Here is a 21,270-nt window from a genome sequence, read left to right as displayed (position 1 = left end):
GATAGGGAGACCACAAAAACCACATTGGGCAAAAATACGCTTACGACAACGCTCACGTGTGATTCATTAAACTTTCGTATGCGGCCAATTCCATCGTATGAGTAGTCGTACCTTGATACTTACAGCTGCTGAAATCGATCGTAATTTACATATCACGCCCCTAAAAATTCAGGCTGTGGACGCCTCGCCCCTAGATTTTGCGACAGAGAGAAACGTAATCTGGCCAAAAAGAGGAATTTTCCCCATTTAGAATTGAAACTTTAAACTTGAAAAACAGTTTGGAAAAACATCACTGCTGCGAGCAACAGCGTTGGCGTAGTGAACCAAACTCCAGCTCAGGTTTGTATTTTTTATTGGATATTTATGTTTTGTAAATATCACCGCAAATTATTATTGTTTCACTATTATTTTAACACTGAAAGTATTGTTGTTTTAAATGACTTTGGTTGTATAGTGCACATGGCCGGATTGGTAATCGGCCATACCGGGCATTTTCCCGGTGGGCCGATGTACTTTTTGGGCCGAAACGGAAGCATGGGCCGGAGAGATGGACAGATTAGAAGCGTGAATCAGGTGCATATGCACAGAACGCGAAAGCAATTGCGAATCGGACATGTATGCAGGAAAGTCAATAACAGCAGCACAACCTACTACTCGCACCCCCGTCGACACAAATGGTGGAGGGCCGAAGCTGGTCAAAAATGCCAGGGCCGATTTAACGTCCCAGTCCAGCCCTGATTAGTGCATTTATACAAAATTTTAATCTGACTTTGAGTTAGCCTACATTAATGTGTTAATGTAAAAACGAATTTAGATATAAATTAATGATCATTTTTGCGGCGCAATAATAGTATGTTATATATATAAATGTTTTTACAATTTTCTTCATTTAGGTGTAGAATAAATGGCCTGGGGCGGAGGAGACAGATGCATGTTTCTAAAGAGTATTTCATGCACACCCAAGCACATATAAACATCGCATAAATAAAAAAAAAACATGAAAGCATGCGTGTTGTCTGTTCTCATTAGAATGCCTTTTGTCAAACAAAGAAGCTTTCACCTTGCAAATAGATAAATTTACTTACCCGTTGCTTATAGGCCTAATTATGTTGATTATTGTTGTTTATAATGTTTTACTTTTATACTAAACGGAAAAAAAAAGTAATATTTCTATTTTGTCATTATTACTTTTCAGTTATCAAAAAGGGTAAAGCGTACACGGACCTTCACCATCTCAAAACTTGTGTACACGAGCTGAGACTTGTCGTGAGATTTGATCGTAGCAACTGCTCACATTCATATTGATAAATGCCAAGTTTTGCGTGGAAGCAAGCGTACGCAAAGTTTTCTGGCGTACGATCGTTTGATAAATGAGGGCCAATATGCTTATTATTTTTAATATTATTACATTATTTGTTTTTGACTTACACGTTGACTGTGAGTTTTATTGTGCAGATGTAAAATTCTGCCATACCCAGTAAAAGATACTTTGTGAGTATGTAGTGCTTGCTGCACACAGCTTATATTGATTCACATCCCACTTTATGCTTTATCATACAAAAGCATGCAATTTCAATGCATGAGCATATTGTCACGGACGGGTGGTGAGACAAGGAGAGAGGACCCAAACGCAGACAGCGGGTAAAGGGATAACAAGACTTTAATAATAAAATAAAACAAAGACAAAACAAAAACCCACGAGGGAGTAAAACAAGAACATGGATATAACAGGAACAGGAACAAGGACTAACTACACCTAACAAGACTAAAAATAACATTCACCATATTTTACAAGACTACACTACACTACACTAACGAAACAAGGACTCACCCACATGAAATGAATGACAGTACACAATGAACCAGCACAGGACAGAGAACAAAGGGGCATTAAATAAGGGACCAAATCAAGAGGGGACAGATGCAGGGCATGAACTAATAACGAGCACTAAGGAGGAAACAAGAGGGCAGGAACAATGACGAGACCTGGAGAGAGTGTGGCGAGCCATGAGGGCCAAAATTACCTCCCTCCACATGAAACATGAGGTTCTGTCATGGCTCTGCCTCATCTTGTCATGTTTTTCTTGGTCTTGTGGCAGAACCATGACACATATAGATATGAGATATATCAAATGTATTACATGGACCTATTGACAAATAAAATTAAAAATATTGCTCTTTCAGAACAAAACTTTTTTTGTCTTTGAATAATGTCAAGTCATTTGAATACTGTCCCATGATAGTATATCTACCAAAGCATTAAAAACATTAAGTTTGTCCTTTTAAGGTCAAGATGCTAGTAATCTACGGTCGTTTGCTTGTTTTTGTCACTGTTTTAAAAAAGAAAACATTCGTAAGGCAGGTATGATCTTGTTTGTGTGCATGAATGAGCTAAATCCCATAATTCAGTATCTCATGAAATTTGGGCAATGTGCCTAAATGTCCATCTACCTTTGACTGTAGTCAAAGTTAAGTTGCACTTAATGATTGACTAGATGTGTACACTGGATCTAGTTTCAGTTATCTGTGGACCATTGTTTTACTCATTGTTGCGTAATGACAACTATGCTCAGTTACATTAACCTGTGTGTAAATCTGATAAAACTTGATTGTATCAATCAATCAACCCGCTTTATTTCCATGTAGGAACCTTTCAAACTCACTGGCTTCCCAATAAAACTTCATAGATGTGAGAAATGATTCAGTTGCATTGCATGGTCCAGCTTTCCATGGCAAACCTTCAGCGTTCAGCTAAAAGTCCGTTTCTTACACATGAGATAAAAGTAAGACCTTTTTAACGGTGTTTCTGAGTCACAGCTCTGAGAGAGAATGTTACGTAAAGCGGGCAACATCACGCTGGAACCTCTCCAGATATTTCTTGTGCAATTTAAGAGTACGATTTGGAAAATGTTTCTCGCTTTTACTTGCTGTTATTCACTGTGCATGTCAGAAAGACAAAGGGAGGTCTGTTCAGGGAAAGCTGGCAGCACTCCACGTGCAAGAGCCCATTTCACCGTGTGGTTTTACTTTGCTGTTTATAAATGTTGATCTCATCCAGCTCTCTGTTGTCTTGGAAACCCCCCTGGCAGGCAGAGGTCAGTCTGTCATCATCCATGTTGTGAGACCCATGACACGGACCGTATGGCAGTGAGATGCCATAGCAGATGTAGTTGTGTAAATTAAGTTGTATCGCTCCACATATCAAAATCATTTCAAAAACTATGTGTCAGATTTTAGTGCCAACTTTAGAAGCTCTTGCTCATCTTTGCACGTATCTCCAGGCTATGGGATCTGGGAGCTCATTCCATTAGTGCATGTCTTCTCACCTGCCAAATCCTCTGCCTACAGGCATGTATGGGGTGGAGAGTGAAGTTTGCAGTTCATATTCTCCCCCAACTCCCACCCCTCTCTTAACCTCCACCCACCCGCTCTCCCACCCCTTCCCTCTCCACAGCAACATATAAATATCCATTCGTTCTCATCTGTGCACCACATTCTCTGTTCACCCCAACCAGCAATGAGCTCCTACAGCAGCCGTAGTTTCGTCTCATCTGGGGGGTCCCTCCGGGGTGCTCCTCTTGGAGGGATGACACGCACTTCTATGATGGGTGGGGTCGGTGGCGGAGGTGGCAGCCGCATTTCCTCCATGCGTGCAGGCAGTGTGTATGGGGGTGCGGGAGGGTCCGGGGTTCGAATCTCCACTGCTGCAAGCACATTTGCGGCTGGAGGTGGTGGAGGAGCGGGCTATGGTTTTGGTGGTGGAGCTGGCTCTGGTTTTGGTGGTGGAGCGGGCTATGGTTTTGGTGGTGGGGCGGGCTTCGGAGGAGGTGATGCGGACCTCAACGTGTCCCTTAATGAAAAAGGAACCATGCAGAACCTGAATGACCGTCTGGCTACCTACCTGGAGAAGGTCCGTTCTCTGGAGAAGGCCAATGGTGAGCTCGAGCTAAAGATCAGACAGTTTCTGGAGAGCAAGACCTCACCTACAGCAAGAGATTACTCTGCCTATCTAGAAACAATCAAGGAACTGCAGGATAAGGTACTGTTACACATGCAGCTCTTGCACAAGCGACACTGACTGTTTACGTAGTATCTGCAGGATTGTTGTGAGCGTATGGGTGTGGTCGTATTCTCACTGAGTTTTCTGCAGAGCTGAACAGAACCTAGATTTAGAAGGTTTTGGAGGGCATTTCTGCATGTAGTACACATATGAAAAACACATAAGTACACTATGTGCACAAATACACGTTGGCTGATGCATCAGACTATATTTGCACATGTGATGCAATTTTTTCTTGACTGTCTTTGATAGCTTTCTGCAACACAAGAAGCTAAAATGTTGTGTGCGTAAGCAAAAAAAAAAGTTTGTCAAGGCTTTCTCATTTTGACAGATCCAAGATGCCACCCGGGTGAATGGAGGAGTTTACCTGGCCGTCGATAATGCAAAACTGGCAGCTGATGACTTCAGAACCAAGTAAAGCCTTCACCTAAAATAAAAGTTCACCTAAAAATAAAACCTTTGTCAACATTTATTCACCCCCAAGTCTTTCAAAACCTATATATCCCAGGGATTGCACATACTTAGAAATGAATGTATAATATGATGAAATGTAAGTCGCTTTGGATAAAAGCATCTGTTGAATGCATAAATTGTAAATATCTTCTTTTGTGTTCTGCAGAAGAAAAAAAGCCATACAGGTTTGAAATGACATTTCATTTTTGGGGTCCTTTCCTTTATCCGAAAAGTTCTCTGCAAATGCATGAAACAATTAACTGTCCTGTCATTGGTTAATTGGAGATCCTGTGTTTTATTCATGCAGGTATGAGAATGAGTTAGGCATGCGTCAGTCTGTGGAAGCAGACATCGCTGGACTGAAGAGACTCTTAGATGAGCTGACATTGTCAAGGTCTGACCTGGAGATGCAGATTGAGGGCCTGAAAGAGGAACTTATCTTCCTCAAGAAGAACCATGAGGAGGTAAGCAGAAATCAGTCATGGGAGGGTTTTGCTCTTTGCTTTATCATGCGAAGAATAAAATCTTTTGATCTCTTGACACTTTTTATTTCACATTGGCCTGGGTCATTAAAAGACATGATCTTTATTGACAAGGCAATCATATGCGAACTAGAAAAACTATCAAACTATCAAAAGCAAGTAAAAATGCCCCAGGGGCCATTTTAAATCTTTCTCTTTTTTAGGAACTACTAGCTATGCGCAATCAGATGAGTGGTTCGGTAAATGTGGAGGTGGACGCGGCTCCTCAGGAAGATCTGAACCGTGTGCTGGCTGAGATCCGTGAGCAGTACGAAGGCGTTGCCGCCAAAAACAAGCGTGAGCTGGAGGCCTGGTTCCAAACCAAGGTAGAACAAGGCAAATCTGCTTTGTTTCAACACCTTCCCTTATTTGTGATTGTGAGGTGAATTGAATTTGGCCTGTGGTTCATGGTATTAGCACTAAACAGGATTTCTATTGGTTGGACAAACTAATAGCAATGTGCCACTTTTCAAATCTGGAAAGGTTGGGATACTGAAACGTATTTTATATCAAAAGTATTTTTACATACTTCCCCTTTAAACCCAAACTAGAACATATTCTGCAAGTCTTCATCCACTTTGGCACAGTTTTATTGCTGCTGGACTGAACAGTAAATGCTTTTTATTTGCAGTCGGAGATGCTGAATAAGGAGGTTGTAGCCAGTACAGAGTCTGTACAGACATCCAAGACAGAAATGACTGAACTCAGACGCACTCTTCAGGGCCTGGAGATCGAGTTGCAGTCTGAACTCAGCAAAGTAAGTGTGTTTTCAGTGCATATACAGTATATCATGCTTAGAAAAAAATCCAAGAAGATTTGTTAATCTGGACCTCTAAACAAAACCAGACCAGATCAGTAAATTGATTTCTTTCAGATAAATGAACTGTCCATTTTCATCTACTATCCCTTCAACAGAAATCATCTCTTGAGGCGACTCTTGCGGACACAGAAGGTCGGTACTCCATGAGGCTGGGTGGCATGCAGGCTCAAGTAACAAGTTTGGAGGAACAGGTCACTCAGCTCAGAGCTGACACAGACAGACAGTCTCAGGAGTACAAAATGCTGTTGGACATCAAAACCCGACTGGAGATGGAGATCGCAGAATACAGAAGACTGCTGGATGGTGACACGAGCAGGTAAACCGCAAGTGTTGGAAAAGACAGAGTGTGTGAGAACAGGTTTTGTGTGTTTGCGTCAAGATGTGGGGATATGAAAAACATCAAGTCAGTCATTGTAAACTAAACTGTAAGTTCATCCTACATATTGCATATTGACGTTTTCTCTCTTTGTCAGCAGCACAAATATCACATCTAGCAAAACCTCCAGCAGCTCTGTCATCGTGAAGACCATCGTGGAGGACATTGTTGATGGTGAACTGGTTTCATCTTCCGTAAAATAAACTCCAAAGCCCATAAAACACTGTCCATCTACAGCAGTCACATGAGTCTTCAGGCCCTCTGAGGCACTTTTGTTACAAATAAAATCAATGATGGCACAAGCAGGACTCCTGGTTTATCTTGTGGTAAATCAGTTTATTGTGTTAAGTCAAATGTTGCTTGATCAATGCATGTTTTCTGAAAGAATGCAATACAGTATTTTTACATCAAGCATGCATGGCTACATAAACACTTGGTTTAAACATGCAGACTGAATCACAGAGTTGATATCTCAAAAGCTGAAAGTTACCAGGGCACTGTCTGTCTACTTTAACAAACTAACATTCAACATTAAATTTTACTTGAACATTAAATTAAGTTCATCAAGTTAGCAATACAGAGCTTCTGCACAAACGTGGTCTGATGATTTTTACACCTGAAGTCTAAATATGATAATGATTTTGAGCAGATTAGTTTGTTTTCTCATTGACATCCAACTGCTCGCTGCTCTCCACAACTTTCCCATCCACAATAGTTTCCACCACTGTGATAGTTTTGGTGACAACTTCTAAAAAGAGAGATACATCGGGTCATTTTCTGAATCAGTGCGAGTATTTAAAGCTGTCCGAAGATATTCAGTCATACTTTAATTGACAGGAAATCAGATCTTATATTTAAAGTAGTTAACATGGTCCATGTCACATATTTGCTTATCTTATATTATTAAATAGTAAAACAATAAACTGCAAAGCCCAATGAAGAAGTTACTTACTGTGTTTTTCACTGTGAAAAGGGAGAGAGGCAAAGAAATATAGTTTTAGTAAAAGAAATAATATTGCAGTAAAGTTCAAACATGTTTAAGTTTACACATTGCAAAGTCAGCATTCAAGAAATCACAGAACAGCAAACAAAGCACAAATATCTCAAGCATCACCTCTCCTCTCCATTCAGCAGTCTCCTGTACTCGGCGATCTCACGCTCCAGCCGGGTCTTGATGTCCAGCAGCGTCTCATACTCCTGCTTGGTGTTGGCAATGTTAGCATGGAAAAGACTCAGCTGTTCCTCCAGGCTGGTGACCGTGGCCTGGAGACTCGCTAACTCTGCCCCATAACGGGCCTGTATTTCCTCCAGCGTCCCCTCATCGGCTGCTTTCTGTGGATGAGAAACGGTCACGGTTAACTACATGACTTTGTACAGTATAACTGCTTAACTCACTGGCTCTGGACTATGGTCAATGTTTCAGGATTCTGTTTATATAGATGTTTTATACATCATGTAAGTTTGGATACACACCATTTACAAAAGTAAAAGTGGAAAGCGATGCCATAGAAGTACAATTTTTGTCTGTTTAGTTCTATAAAGAACCTTTAATATCCAAAGAAGCTTTCTGTTTCACAAAAGGTTTGGTGTAGTGCAACAAGGCTCTTTAGACTATGAAAATGCAAAAAAACAAACCTTTTACTACAAGGTTCATTGGTGAACCAAAAATGGCATCTATGTAGAATTTACACTTTTTTAACAACGTTCTGTATTTGATAATTTCTCGTAAGCTCAGAAATGGTTTCTAAAAAGTATTGAAGGTGTTTGAGCCACTTGGTTTTCCTCCACTATTCGTTCAAATTTATCCATTTTACAATGTAGGTACAATGTCTAAAAAGCTATTTTCAAAATGAGGTTTAAGCCAGATCAAACGGTTTTAAATCATGAATTTAGTCGGTCCAAACATTGTTGACTTTGATCATAATAGAAATCATTCTTGTCTTCTCAAACATGTTTTGTTCTGATCTCACAAGCAGCGATTGTTCTACCGTTATTCGTAACCTTAAGGGCTGAACTATATGGAACAATCTATCTTCCGTTTAAGTGGTTTAAATCCAGAGGTGTAAAGAGTACCTGAAAAAGTAAAAGTACAGATACCTTGCAGTGAAAATTACTCCATTACAAGTTACAAGTCACCAATTCCAAAACGACTTCAGTAAAAGTCTCCGAGTATCTGATTTGAACAATACTTAAGTATTTTACTCATACTGAATGTAGGCTCAAAGAAGCACTAGTCCTCAACACTTAAGAGACACGTCAGTGAAAAACAGTTGATTTGTGAGGAGAGCAATCGCATTTATTTTCTTAAATCATAATAAGACTGAACACCTCAAAATTGCAACAAATCATGGTCGACACCATAACCTACGTCATTACAAACACCCTAAGTCTCATTTAAGCTCAAGTGCTCATAAGTAAACCAAACTCCTTCAAAAGGGTCTCTTCAACATAACAGATAAATAAAATAATGTTAAGTAGAATTAAAAAGTCAAAGCCTTTTTGCACTGGACATGCTGGTTTGGGCCTCATAGCCAGCTGCAGTCATGTCCTCATTTCACATACACGGTTAGCCCTTACCTGCCATTTCTACAGTAATATATTGGCAACACTGTTGCCACCTAGTTACTGTAAACTACTGCAATGGCTGTTTGAAGATACATTATTAAAGAATCTATTAACGCACTTAAGTCACACAGTCTTAGATGACCAAGTGTAAATAACAGATGAACACAATAAATCTGTCAAGATTTCACCAGAGGAGAATTAAACACAAACATCAATAACATCTTCACATATTACAGACACCACATTCACTTTATTTCTGTCATCTGTGTAAGATCTTATTGAGATTTAACTCTAGTTCATAGTGGTTCAATTAGCTATGTTTTAAGTCACCATTATGGCGATCAGTGTTTGCTTTGGTTGGACTCTTTGACTTTCTTGTAGCTTTAAAATGTACACTTTTACCGCAACTTTATGTTTGCTTAGTAACTGAAGATACATCTGAAAGAATTCAATCATTAAATAATAATAATATAGCGTTTAAGATTTATTAAGATGTGTTTGGTAAAGTGATTACATGTTATAATGGAAAGATCTCTGTCAGAAAATCTTTCTTTGCCATTGAGACACAGTTAGACACTTGACATACAAACCTCATCAATGATGACAAACAATCATGAATGAGTTTTGTACTATGTACCCAGCATGCATTGCAGCATGAAGCTGTTCAGTTGATTGTCACCATTGTTGAGATTCATATGTGGATGGTTTATTTCTCTGTGTCCGACTCATTCTATAGGTTAATATTTTGTCTTTTGAACTTTTGAAAATTGAAATACTATACATTCTTTTTACTGGTGTACATCACTTCATGGCAATAGTCCCACAATATGGTCAAATTTTGAGAAAACATGTTTAGAGCACATTTAGGAAGAGTTAGTTTTTAAAATAAGAGCTATAGATGTGTGACCTACAGTAACTAGCTGGCAACAGTGTTGCCAATATATTACTGTAGAAATAGCGGGTAAGGGCTAACAGTGTATAAACCGCCAGCGATTGACATCTACCTGATACTGCACTCATATTCACATAAAGAAGCCATGTTGACTAGTTTTTGTAAGTTAGGGCAAAATCCACAAGATTGTAGTACCTTCATTGCCCTGTAAATGGCAATATTAATTATAAGATAGGTGTCATGCAAAATGTAATGTGTAATTGCATTAGTCATTACAAATGTAGTGGAGTAAAGAGTACATATACTTGTTCAAAAATGTAGTTAAGTAGAGAGTAAAAGTTGCTAATATCTTTAATACTCAGTACAACTACAAAGTAGCCAAAAAGATACTTAAGTAAAGTAACTAAGTACATTTACTCCAATACTTTACACCACTGTTTAAATCACTTGTTTTTGTTCCAAATGCGCAAGCGTAGGAAATGACAGCACATTTCCCTGGACTGCTCCAAGTCTCAAAAGCTGGCAAAGAGCTGGTTGGTGAACTTGAGGGGGTGAGGCCACAATAACACCACACACTGGAGCTCATGTTAAAAAACAATTCTGCCAAGACGTTACTACAACTGGGCTGGCATTTAATGAACTATTTACTGCAATTAAAATATATATATATTCTTTGTTTGGGTGAGATTGACTGTTTGGTATATTCACCATGCTGTGAAGGGACTGCAGTGCAATCTGTAGTCTCTGGAACTTGACAGGCAAGTCTTTCAGAAGTGTTCTGCTGACCTGAAGCTCTTCATTATGAGTGATCACTTCCTGTTGCACTGTGGTGATCTGCAGTTAACAAAAACAACCATTAGAGTATACTATACAGCAAAAATCAGAGATGCTAGATCCTCCATTTCCCCAAAAAATCTGAAGAAGTTCAATAATTAAAGAATTATACACGTTTAAATTATACGAATGAATTAATATAGGGCTGTCAAACGATTAATTGCGATAATTAGCATTCATAATTAAAGTTTGTGTTTACATAATATATGTCTGTGTACTGTGCATATTAATTTTGTATTTATTAACACATACACATACAGTACATATACATTGAAACCTTTACAATTACATAATACCATTATTACTCATGAAATAATTTAATTATGCATGTAGGATTAAGCGGTACCTTTCTCTGATACCAGGACTCCAGCTCTTTACGGTTTTTCTCAGTCAGAGCCTCATAGTGTTCTCTGATCTTGGTCATGGCCTGATTCAAGTCCATAGAGGGAGCTGCATCCACACAAACGTTCACCTGACCTCCAGCTTCGGCTCTAGCCAGAGCCATCTCCTGTGGATGGGAAAACACGAGTCAGTGTTTTCTGGCACATAGACAGGAGCATTGTATTGTGCTACATATGTGTGATTAATCTTGGTGTTGAATGATAAAGAATATCAGATATGGGAGTGGTGGGCTGAGCTTAGACATTTAATTCCAAACGTGTCAGAACACAGGAGAAAGGGAGGTTGTGATTCTCTTGTGATTTTTGCTCATTGTTAAAGTAATTTATCAACTGGCAAACAGTTCTGGGGTTCCTGCGTTTAGCTGGTGTGTGCTTGAGTATGTGTGTCTGATTGTGTTTATATATGGATGGCCTTTAAAGAAACCTCAGAGGCCCAGTGATATTACTGTTTAGCTGAAAATGATGTAATGGAACAGAAAATCCTAGGCAGAAGAACAAGAGGAAAAATCGAAGGAAGGAAGAAGCACTCTAAATGATGGAGTTGCTGGTGTGGAAACTTTATTCTTATCTAATGACCGCTCTTGGCGGCTTTTCCCTTTATCTTCAGATGTTTTTCTTTCTTGCCCTTATGGATGAGAAAATATTTGACCTAAAACAGATTTTTTTTGGCAATGAAGTCGGGCCCTTGAAAACTTGCCAACAGACCAGTTTGGCTGGGAGATCAGTTAAAGGGATAGTTCACCTAAAAATAAAAATTCTGTCATCATTTATTGTTGTTCAAAACCTACAGTATATATGACCTTTTCTTCAGTGGAACACAAAAGAAGATATTTTGAGAAATGTCTCCGTGGTTTTGTGTTCATACAGTGGAAGTCAATGTTGTTCGGTTACCAACATCCTTCAAAATATCTTGTGTTCTGCAGAATAAAGAAAGTCATACAGGTTTGAAATGACACGAGGGTGAGTAAAAGAATGAAGAATTTTCATTTTTTTGGTGAATGATCCAAAAATGGGAAACTATCTTTGGGTGAAGCAAACATACCTAGGTTGGTTTAAGATGTTTTTTTCCATCAGGAGTATCATCACTATTTCATATCGCTATTAAAATATTTTTGTCATCTGCAGAGTAGCCACACTACAAGTTTAAACTTTTGCCAAACTCCGCTGTCAGGTTTTAAAGTTCACAAACGTAATCTTGTACGTGGTTAGATCTTCATAGCTGTCCAGTGTGCAGTATACACCCGTGTGTGTGTGTGTGTGTGTGTGTGTGTGTGCGTGCGTGTGTGTGTGTGTGTGTGTGTGTGTGTGTGTGTGTGTGTGTGTGTGTGTGTGTGTGTGCGTGTGCGTGCGTGTGTGTGTGTGTGTGTGTGTGTGTGAAGCTTGGAATGTGAGGAGTGGTGGAATTTCACACTGAGAGACGATCCACATGTCCTTACTTTCCAATTAAAGGGCCCATTCTTTAGGAGGCACAATAGAAAAAAATCTTTATTTGTCACCACACGACCAGGGCCAGTGGAATTTGTTAACAAGACTGTGGATGTTGCCATAGAGCAGCACAATGAACTTTGGTAAAGGGACATCCCCCGAGAGCAACCAAGTATAGTTAGCGTGTTCCCAGTTCAATGTGGACAAATTGCTTGTTGCTACAACTTGTAAAAACTTGTTATTCATGTGAATAAAAGACAGTGGAGAAGTGTAGTTAGCAAACATCATGTCACAGAGTTCACTAAAAGTGTTCAATTTGGGTTTATGTTAATGAGATCACAAGATTTGATGAACAATTTCTGCATATCCAGTTTTATAGGCGATGCACTGAATATAAATCTTGCCTGGAAAATTATTTGAAAATCTATTAAGAATCCATAATTTAACCAATTTATAAAAATCACTGCTGAAAGCGTTAAAAAAGAAGTGTCTGAGCAGTGGCACCAGAAGACAAGAGAGACAAAACAGGCACGCAGACTCGCTGAAAATGTGAAGATAAGAAATGTATGTTATATATCGTACCTCCTCGTGGCGTCTCTTCGTTTGACATATTTTGAATTTTTTTGCCATCTGTGAAATTCTCTACAGCCAAGGAATGTAGAACAAAAGCCAAATCTGTCAACATTTCTCATGTCTGTCTGGTCCCTCATCACACTAGTGAGTGACTGACTCATTGGGAATCTTAAAACACTAACACTTGTTATTAACACAAATGTGTCACTTTTTTGAGGTCCCTGACTAACAGCCCACCCCAGTCTGCACTCACCTTATCCACCAGGTCCTGAATAAATGCTCGACGTACGTGTGACTCTCGTACCACTCCTTGATCTTTCTCTCCAGCTCGATGTTGGACTCCTCCAGCGAGCGCACCTTTGTCAGATAGCTGGCTAGACGGTTATTCAGATTCTGCATGGTGGCCTTCTCGTCAGCTGACACATCCACAGCATCAGCCAGACTGAAACCCCTTGAAGAGGCATTAAGAGGCCTCGAAGCAGAGGAGATGCAAGTTCCTTGGCCACCGGCTCCACCATAAACGCTGAGGGTTTTGGATTTCGAGTAGAGCGACATTGTGAAGTTTCTGATGATTAGTGGCAATTGAACGCCGGAGCATGCAAGTAACTGTGATTCTCTCAGCTTTGAAGCATCTTTTAAGTACCTGTTTGAGATGGGGGAGTGGAGAGATGTGGGTAAAGAACGGTTGGGTCTGCACTCTTGCCCTTATGGACATCTGGGGAATAAAAACCCATCCAGTGCATGGAACCTGACCATCAACATTTTAAACATTTAAACATTTAAAAGATTTTCATGATTATAGGACTGAAGTATTGAAAAATTCGGATTCTTATATTTTGTGTTGTTTTTTTAAGTATATAGGCTATATCTAAATGACCACTTCAGGATTACAAGGATCCTAAGGATAATGTATATAAAACACTGTTATTAATGCTCAACTGAGACTCTTAAAAATACCTAAAATGGCCATTTATGTATACATTTCCTCATGAAACTCCTTTGACATCCTCTGCCAAAGAAAGTGCCTTCAAGCCCTTCAGTCATGACTACTTTTTATTAAATTGTTACCACATACACCAAGGGCACAAAAGGTAATTAAAAAGGTTTTTTTATGGTAACATCATAGCATGGCGTTCTTCTTTCAGATGATAAAGTATCTGATACATAAACAGTGACAGAATGTTCCTATGCAACACTAGTATGTGTATGTGTACAGCATAGTGATACCAGTAATAATAGGTTGGTGAAACGCCCAGAGCTTTGACTGACCAATCAGCATAAAGATTTATCATTTTTATTCATTCAACACTAATATCCTGCTTCTTTACTATTAAAATACGATTAAGTCTAGTTTAAATCTAACTGGTGTAAAAGTATTATACAGTTTTAATTTCTACATAAAATAAAGTAAGAGCAAATAAGCATTGCAAGGATGGGTTGCACTTTAGAATGTTGCTTTACCAGATGTTCTCATCTTGATGCATCTTACATTACGAGGGCACAGGAACATTCCCATGACTGTGCAAAAAGATAAGACCTATAGATAGATAACAAAAAAAGTTTACACCTATACATTGCATCTTGTGCAACACATTTTACAGTCATTTCTTTTGAGGCCTTTACCAGATCATATTCTTTCAGCTTATGGATTTTTACCACATAATTTCTACTTCTACGTTTTATTTCAGAAAGTTGTATATCTGTTATACTGCTTGCAAAGTATTCTGTTTTGCCACATTATTTAGTACGCATTATTGTTTGTATTGTCTGTGTACTTTCTCTGAACTATTTAAAAGGTTCAAGGTGAACAAGTTTTCCTCATTGGTACTTCAATGTTGTGTTTAGTTATGCTGCCCACAGGTGCTAAAAATAGGAGAATATAGGAAAAGAAGAATAAAATATTTGAGTTTTAAAAAACATACATAAGGCATTTAAAGAGAAAACATGCATTTATATACGCATCAGGTTTGATATGGGTCACAATGTCACAATGACGTTGAGGCGTGAAAGGAAAGGAGTGGCAAGTTTATTCTTTAATATTTCTCCTCTTGTGTTTAATGGTTGGTTTCATGATTTGAGCATATAACTACAAACACGACAAATTTTGGGGTGAACTGTTCCTTTAAAGAGGTGTTGACAAATGAAAACATGCCACTTCTAGAGTTCAATCTGCTCGATCAGTGATTCATCCGTGGATTTAAGATGGTTGCAACTCAAGGGGTGTGTTTCAGTCACAGTAAGCCAAAAATGTTCTTTATAAAACTACAATCAGAGAAAGTATGAAGAATAAAGATGAACTGAAAAAAATCTGATCCTGTAGAATAATCTCAATGAGAAGTCAAAAGACAAAAGGAAAAAGGCTGATGAAAATAAAACAACATTTACTATAAAAGTGGGTGTGTCTATGGGTGTGTCGTGATGTTTTATCACAGTAGAAGAGTTTTGCCACCAGGTGATGCTCTGTAACAATACTTTTGTTTGTTTTCTTTTGAGCCGGTTGAGTTAAGGTGTGTGTGACTGAACTAGTTTGTCTTTTAGCATCTATTATACTGAATCTATTATACTGAATATCACTGCTGTCCTTCTGAAACCTTGTATCTCCATATTTCGAGTATTTTATTTTTTGCCATAAATCATTATTATTAGTCACTCTTTATGTTTGTCACTGGGTTTTGCAAATATCTAACCAATAAAAAGTATTAAAAAGTGCTTGTCAACTTTGACAACACAGTATTTAATCTTAGAAAAAGTGCAGTTTTTCCATTTCCTGATAAACAAATTTGGACATCCAAGGTTGTGGAAGGATAAAATCGATATAGAGAGAGGTATGCCATTTAAAGTATTTATATAGAGGTATGCCCAATGAGTTACATTCACCTTTAAAGGCGAAAGCTGGTATTGTAACACACAAATAAACTAAGGATGGGTTCTAGATAAAGTGCACTTGTGACTTTATGTGACTGGAGTATAAACTCTAGTTAAACAAAGTAACAATAATAACATAAGTCTACATGACAGGGGTGGGGCACATGAGAAATGTATCAAGCATAAACTCGTAGCACAAAAACGTACCTAATGTTACCTGCATGTTTAATAAAAATAATACTGTAAAATGAGCTTTGCACACTTTATAGACCACTTTAGAAAACGTAAACAAAACTGATCCAATGCTGGTCCAGAAGAACTTCCTGTTTCAAGTTTTTTTAACAATACACAACATTTTGAATAAAATACCAACAAAAAAAACCTACAAGTGCTTCTGGACCAGTGTTTACATCTTGTGAAGTGGTCTATAGTCATATTCCAGTGCTGTTTTTAACCCTGGGTTAATGGAATCCTGTTTAATCCTTTTCCATTTAATTTAATGCTTTATCCTGCTTTAGTAAAAAAGAACGTATTAATTTAGGATTGAAGATTGCACATTGCACATTTGGATTACCATAAGGTCAAAAACAATGTATGGATGAGTACAGCTAGGGTTGGGAATGTGACCTGTTGTAACAACTACACATATTGTGAGTCTCTCTGTGTTTCACATGATTGGCTGTTTTGATGCAAACATCACACTTTCATGTACTTTAGTGTTATTTACAAACTAAAGATCAAACTCTGAGCCACACAGCCCAGCTTGGATTTTTTGTGTTTGTTTTTTTCAGTCATAGTTCATAAAATCTGAGTTTGTTCAATCATACAGTGCTGCACAAAAGTTTACACACCCCTTGCAGAATCTGGAAAAAGCAAAAATTTGGGAAAATAAGAGGATTGTTTTTGTTTTCTTGATTGCCCTGAGTCATTAAACTGTCCACTGATCTTCAGAAAAATGATCCAGGTCCTCCAGATTCTTTGCTTTTTCAGCATTTCTGTGTCCAGCAGTTACTGTATGATGTTGAGATTCATCTGATTACATTGAGGACAATCAAGAGACGCATACACAACTACAATAGATAGAAACATTCAGTGATGCTCATGAAGGCAACACAATTAATTTAAAGTCAGGTGTTAACCTCTGAAAATGGTTTTGGTGTAATGTTTTTATATTTAATTTCCTGAGAAACATGTATGTATTTTTATATCTTCTGAGGGACATTACGAAATGAAAAAAAAGATAAACAAAGCAATAACAATTTACACCAGTTGTTATTTTCGGAGGTTTATACCCGCCTGACTTTAAATGAACTGTGTTGACTTCATGAGCATCACTGAATGTTTCTATCTATTGCAATAGTTGTGTATGAGGCTCTTGATTGTCCTCAATGTAAAAAGATGAAGCTCAACATCATACAGTTACTGCTGGACATGAGTCAAATATCCAGAAATGCTTAAAATGCTTAATGACCCAGGACAAACAAGAAACCCTTAAACAACTATCCCAGTTGAAGAAAAACAGCAGATGCTGGTTAAGTAGGTTTTTGAGCATGGTAGCTGGTTTGTGCTGGTCCTAAAATGGTCCTGAGCTGGTTTAGTACCAGTGTAAACCAGCTCAGGACCAGCTTAAACCAGCACATGACCATCTTAAACCAGCACAAACCAGTTACCATGCTTCAAAACATACCTAACCAGCATATACTCTTTTTTTCAAGAGGGATGACAAAACATAAAACCTGTCATTGATTGAGGTAACATCATACAGTATTAAGAATCAGGGGGATGTAAACTTTTGCCCTGGGGCTATTTTTTTTAAATTCTGTTGTTACTCTTTGGTGAGAACTTTATGTTAACATGTCTTTCGTGAAATAACTTGCTCAGAGCAGGACTAAATTAAAAATAAACCTTAATTTTTAAAATTCCCAACTTTTCCAGATTCTGCAAGGTGTGTGTAAACTTTTGAGCAGCACTGTGTATGTATGTGCATTATGCCTCTAGACTTTAAAAATATATTCAAATATATCAAAAGTGATTCTGCCACAGAAAACTCTCACAACTGGAAATCACCCCCGGGAAAATCTCACTTTTTCAGCCAAAAGGATATGTATTTAAATGTTGTCAGACGAAACAAATCTGCTATTAGCCTGAAGCACGTGCATATCAAGTTGTTTATTGCAGAAGCAGCTGCCAGCCCGAGAACAACAGCCGCTTTTATTGCATTTCATTTTTCACTTCACCAAGCCCAACAGGTTATTGGAGAGATGGCTGACACCGTGAGAACGGTCTGTGATGTCTGCCCGCTTGACTTATATAGAAACCTTCTAAGGCAGGAATCTGACATATCCTGAAGTGAACAATAGCAGAGCGATTGCACAGATACAGAGGACAGAGAGAGGCGAGGGGGAGGGAGTCGGGGGGTGGGAACACACCTAGCATCCATGAGCAAATGTTTACACTTGTCTTGTTGCCATGACTTTGGTGCATGAATGGGATAATTATACGCACAAGTTCCAACCATATCTTCTGAGAAAGGCATGGGTGTTAACATTCATTTCAAAACTTATTTGTGGAAGTGATGTGCTTAAAAAGGATTGTGAAATATTTGAAACTTTATGCTGTAGGGTGGAGTGGAGTAAGATGAGTTACTGTGTGATAAGCCAGCTTAAACATCTAAGAACTGTGTAGAATACATTTTATTTGTGATTTAGAGCGAACGATTGAGGTTGTGGAGGCTTAATGGGCATGAGGTTCAAAACGGCATGGTGCAATGATCTAGAAAGTACACACACTAGTGTGAATAAGAGAGTTAACGTCACTGCAGTATGTCATGTCTGTTGCAATATGCAAGTTTATACAGATCAAAATATATATTTAACATTCATGTTGGTGACATGCAATAAAAACCTGTTGCTTTAGTAGTAAAATGGGGATAATGAGGCAGATATGCAGAATGATGGTGGTTCAGCTTCAACATTATGTTAATCCCCTTTAACTGACGTTAATGCATGTAAACTACTGTAAGCCTAGATAACTAGTGTTAGCCTGATTTTGTTTTTCACAAACAAACCAAAAAACATAAACAAAACGACAAGAGAGAACTTGAACTCAGAGCTGGATAACTTTTGCAAGCTATTTTGCAAGCTAATTTTATCACAGTGGCTTGATTGAGAAACTTGAAAGCAATGAAGAAAGAAATTGAGATCTTACAAAGATTTTGGAATTGTGGTCCACAAACGTGTGTTAATAGAACCTTCAAATCTGAGGAAACAATCGGGAGAGAAAGCAAACCATAATTTTTCCAGGAATTCTTGGAATTTATAAAAATTCTCACAAGAATAACAGGCGCCATGTGTTGTTGACGTTTGTTTGGTGTCCAGCCTAATAATAGATCTATTGTATTTTTTCTTTTCCAGAAATGCAAATATTTATAATATTATCTGTCGCTTATGATTATTAAAATGTAACTATTAAAGCTTTTTGTGGTGAACTTATTGATTCCTTCAAGCAAATAATGCTAGCTGGGCCAATGCTCAAATTCCTATAATCCCATAAAGTTGGCCTACAGTGCACATCATTCAAAGCTATGAGCAACAGGTATAATTTTAGAAGTGCTTTGTGCAGGTTTTGAATTGCAACCTTCTGATTACAAGCCAAAGAAACCACACCACGGTATGGCATCTAAAATGTAAGAAGAAAATGAATACAAAAAGTTAGAGATTCAAATCTTGAAGCTGTTTTTAAACCAAAAAATGCTCAATATTGAAATCCTTAATCAAATATAATTTGATATATAGTTTTAATTTAAAAACTAGTCCATCTTTATCTGTTAACCAGACAGCTTCACTTTATTGGGATGCACTTATGGGGCCATTAGCAATGAATGACACTACTGTAGCTATTGATTTTATGAACAATATTAGAAACCTGAAACTATATGCATGTTGAGCTGCAGTGTATATTTCATCACAAATATTTGCTGATATTTAAACAAGTCAAAATAAATTTCAGCGGTCACTTTTCTAACGCTGCACATCCTATTAAAGACTTAAATCAGAATATCACTTTGTTAATTGTATCAGAACTGTATCTTATCAGCATGGTTGTGAAAATTATCTGAATTTAACAAAGACAAACAAATATAATGCATTACACCGAAATACCAAAGACAGTCAACCAGGGCTGGACTGGGATGCAAAATTGGCCCTGGCTTGTTTGGCCCCTTTCTGTCGACGGAGTAACATAAAACAAGAGGTTCTATCATGGTTCTGCCACTAGGTCAAGAAAAGTAAGACAAGGTGGGGCAGAACCGTGACACTTTTCATTATTATCATTATTTTTGTATGTATTGTTCAAGACTATAATTATGTTTCCCTCTCTTATTTATGTATATGTTAACATATGTAATGTTGTACAGGAAATCGAAATGTATCCCTAGTACTATTTTCAATCAAAATGTTTATACTTATTGTAATGTTTAATGTGAAGCAATAAAAAACGACGCTGCGCAAACGAATCGGCGTATGACATCAAAGCACCATGAGACCAACGCAAAAGCATTCGGACACGTCAGACATGTACAGTATATGCAACAAGTTCGTGACAATGTTTTACAGGTACACATAAAAATTACTCGACTGTCGACTCCTTACATCTGATAAAGAAATGCAATAAAGCATATTACCTTTAGAAATGACTACTAGCATTTTGCTGCAAAGTCCTTCACAATTATAGTCCGTCCATCTGGCGCGCGTGCGTTGGTTTTTCAATCCTAAATTGTATTTCAACCCTAAATTGCGAAAGGTCAGTCCTGGCTCATTGTCCTTCTCACATTTTTTTTATTTGCTTTAATTTAGAAAAAGACTACTCGTCACTTGCCAATGTGACAAGCACGGTTAAAAATTAAAAATCGTGATCGGCAAATACAGGTTGCGATAATTAGTACCAAAATAAAAGTCCCATTTGTTCACTGCATTACTTTTTTGGGGGGCTTTTTATTTCAATGCAATTGCAATAGCATAGTTAGCTTTGAACTACAGTGACCTTGGTAACATAAGTCATCTGCGAAAGCAATCTGCAGAATGTTTCAGATTTCTGAAGTGTCTCAGATTATGCCAAGCAGATGAGGAAAACAAAGTTTTTAAGTTACATTTCATCACATCTGAGCCCAAGTAGAAGCATGATATGTATATACTGTATTTTCTTTTTGAGCTCACATATTTCATAGACACCATCATTTGTCAAATTGTCACTAGTCATGTGATGATGACATTACAATAAATGGCACAATGTATGATTTATTTCTAATTAGCACTTATATGTTTATTGCCAAGTTGTAAACTATTGTAGTGAAACAAAACAATAAAACCCCAACCAAGAGTGCTTTTAAAACTAGAATAACTAGAACTGAAATGAGGCTGGAATAACGCTCTCTCCACAGTTGTTAAAGCTGAAGGAGACAATTTCTTTAATTAAAGCTTTTGATTGG

At 37.9% G+C, this 21,270-nt stretch overlaps 2 protein-coding genes across 3 annotated transcripts; one reads left to right on the top strand and one right to left on the bottom strand.

The window, feature by feature from the left end:
* The first annotated feature begins 3,483 nt into the window (after window positions 1-3,483).
* krt15 (keratin 15) lies at window positions 3,484-6,532 on the top strand. Of its 2 annotated transcripts, none has more exons than XM_057361355.1 (7): window positions 3,484-4,039; window positions 4,392-4,474; window positions 4,821-4,977; window positions 5,199-5,360; window positions 5,666-5,791; window positions 5,950-6,170; window positions 6,331-6,532. In XM_057361355.1, exons 1-7 carry the CDS (start codon window positions 3,518-3,520, stop codon window positions 6,431-6,433), a joined length of 1,374 nt encoding a protein of 457 aa, XP_057217338.1. In that variant the 5' UTR covers window positions 3,484-3,517; the 3' UTR covers window positions 6,434-6,532. The 2 variants fall into 2 exon arrangements, with proteins under 2 accessions (XP_057217338.1, XP_057217337.1); XM_057361354.1 differs by having other exon boundaries at window positions 6,328-6,532.
* Window positions 6,533-6,658: 126 nt separating this feature from the next.
* LOC130571636 (keratin, type I cytoskeletal 42-like) lies at window positions 6,659-13,489 on the bottom strand. Its single transcript, XM_057362762.1, has 6 exons — window positions 13,174-13,489; window positions 10,868-11,042; window positions 10,396-10,521; window positions 7,345-7,562; window positions 7,183-7,193; window positions 6,659-6,978 (listed from the first exon to the last, which is right to left on the bottom strand). Exons 1-6 carry the CDS (start codon window positions 13,473-13,475, stop codon window positions 6,881-6,883), a joined length of 930 nt encoding a protein of 309 aa, XP_057218745.1. The 5' UTR covers window positions 13,476-13,489; the 3' UTR covers window positions 6,659-6,880.
* Between the last annotated feature and the right edge of the window lie 7,781 nt (window positions 13,490-21,270).

The sequence above is a fragment of the Triplophysa rosa genome, linkage group LG20 (assembly GCF_024868665.1).
Source record: "Triplophysa rosa linkage group LG20, Trosa_1v2, whole genome shotgun sequence".
Classification (NCBI taxonomy): domain Eukaryota; kingdom Metazoa; phylum Chordata; class Actinopteri; order Cypriniformes; family Nemacheilidae; genus Triplophysa; species Triplophysa rosa.
This window is presented reverse-complemented; position numbering and strand designations above follow the sequence as displayed.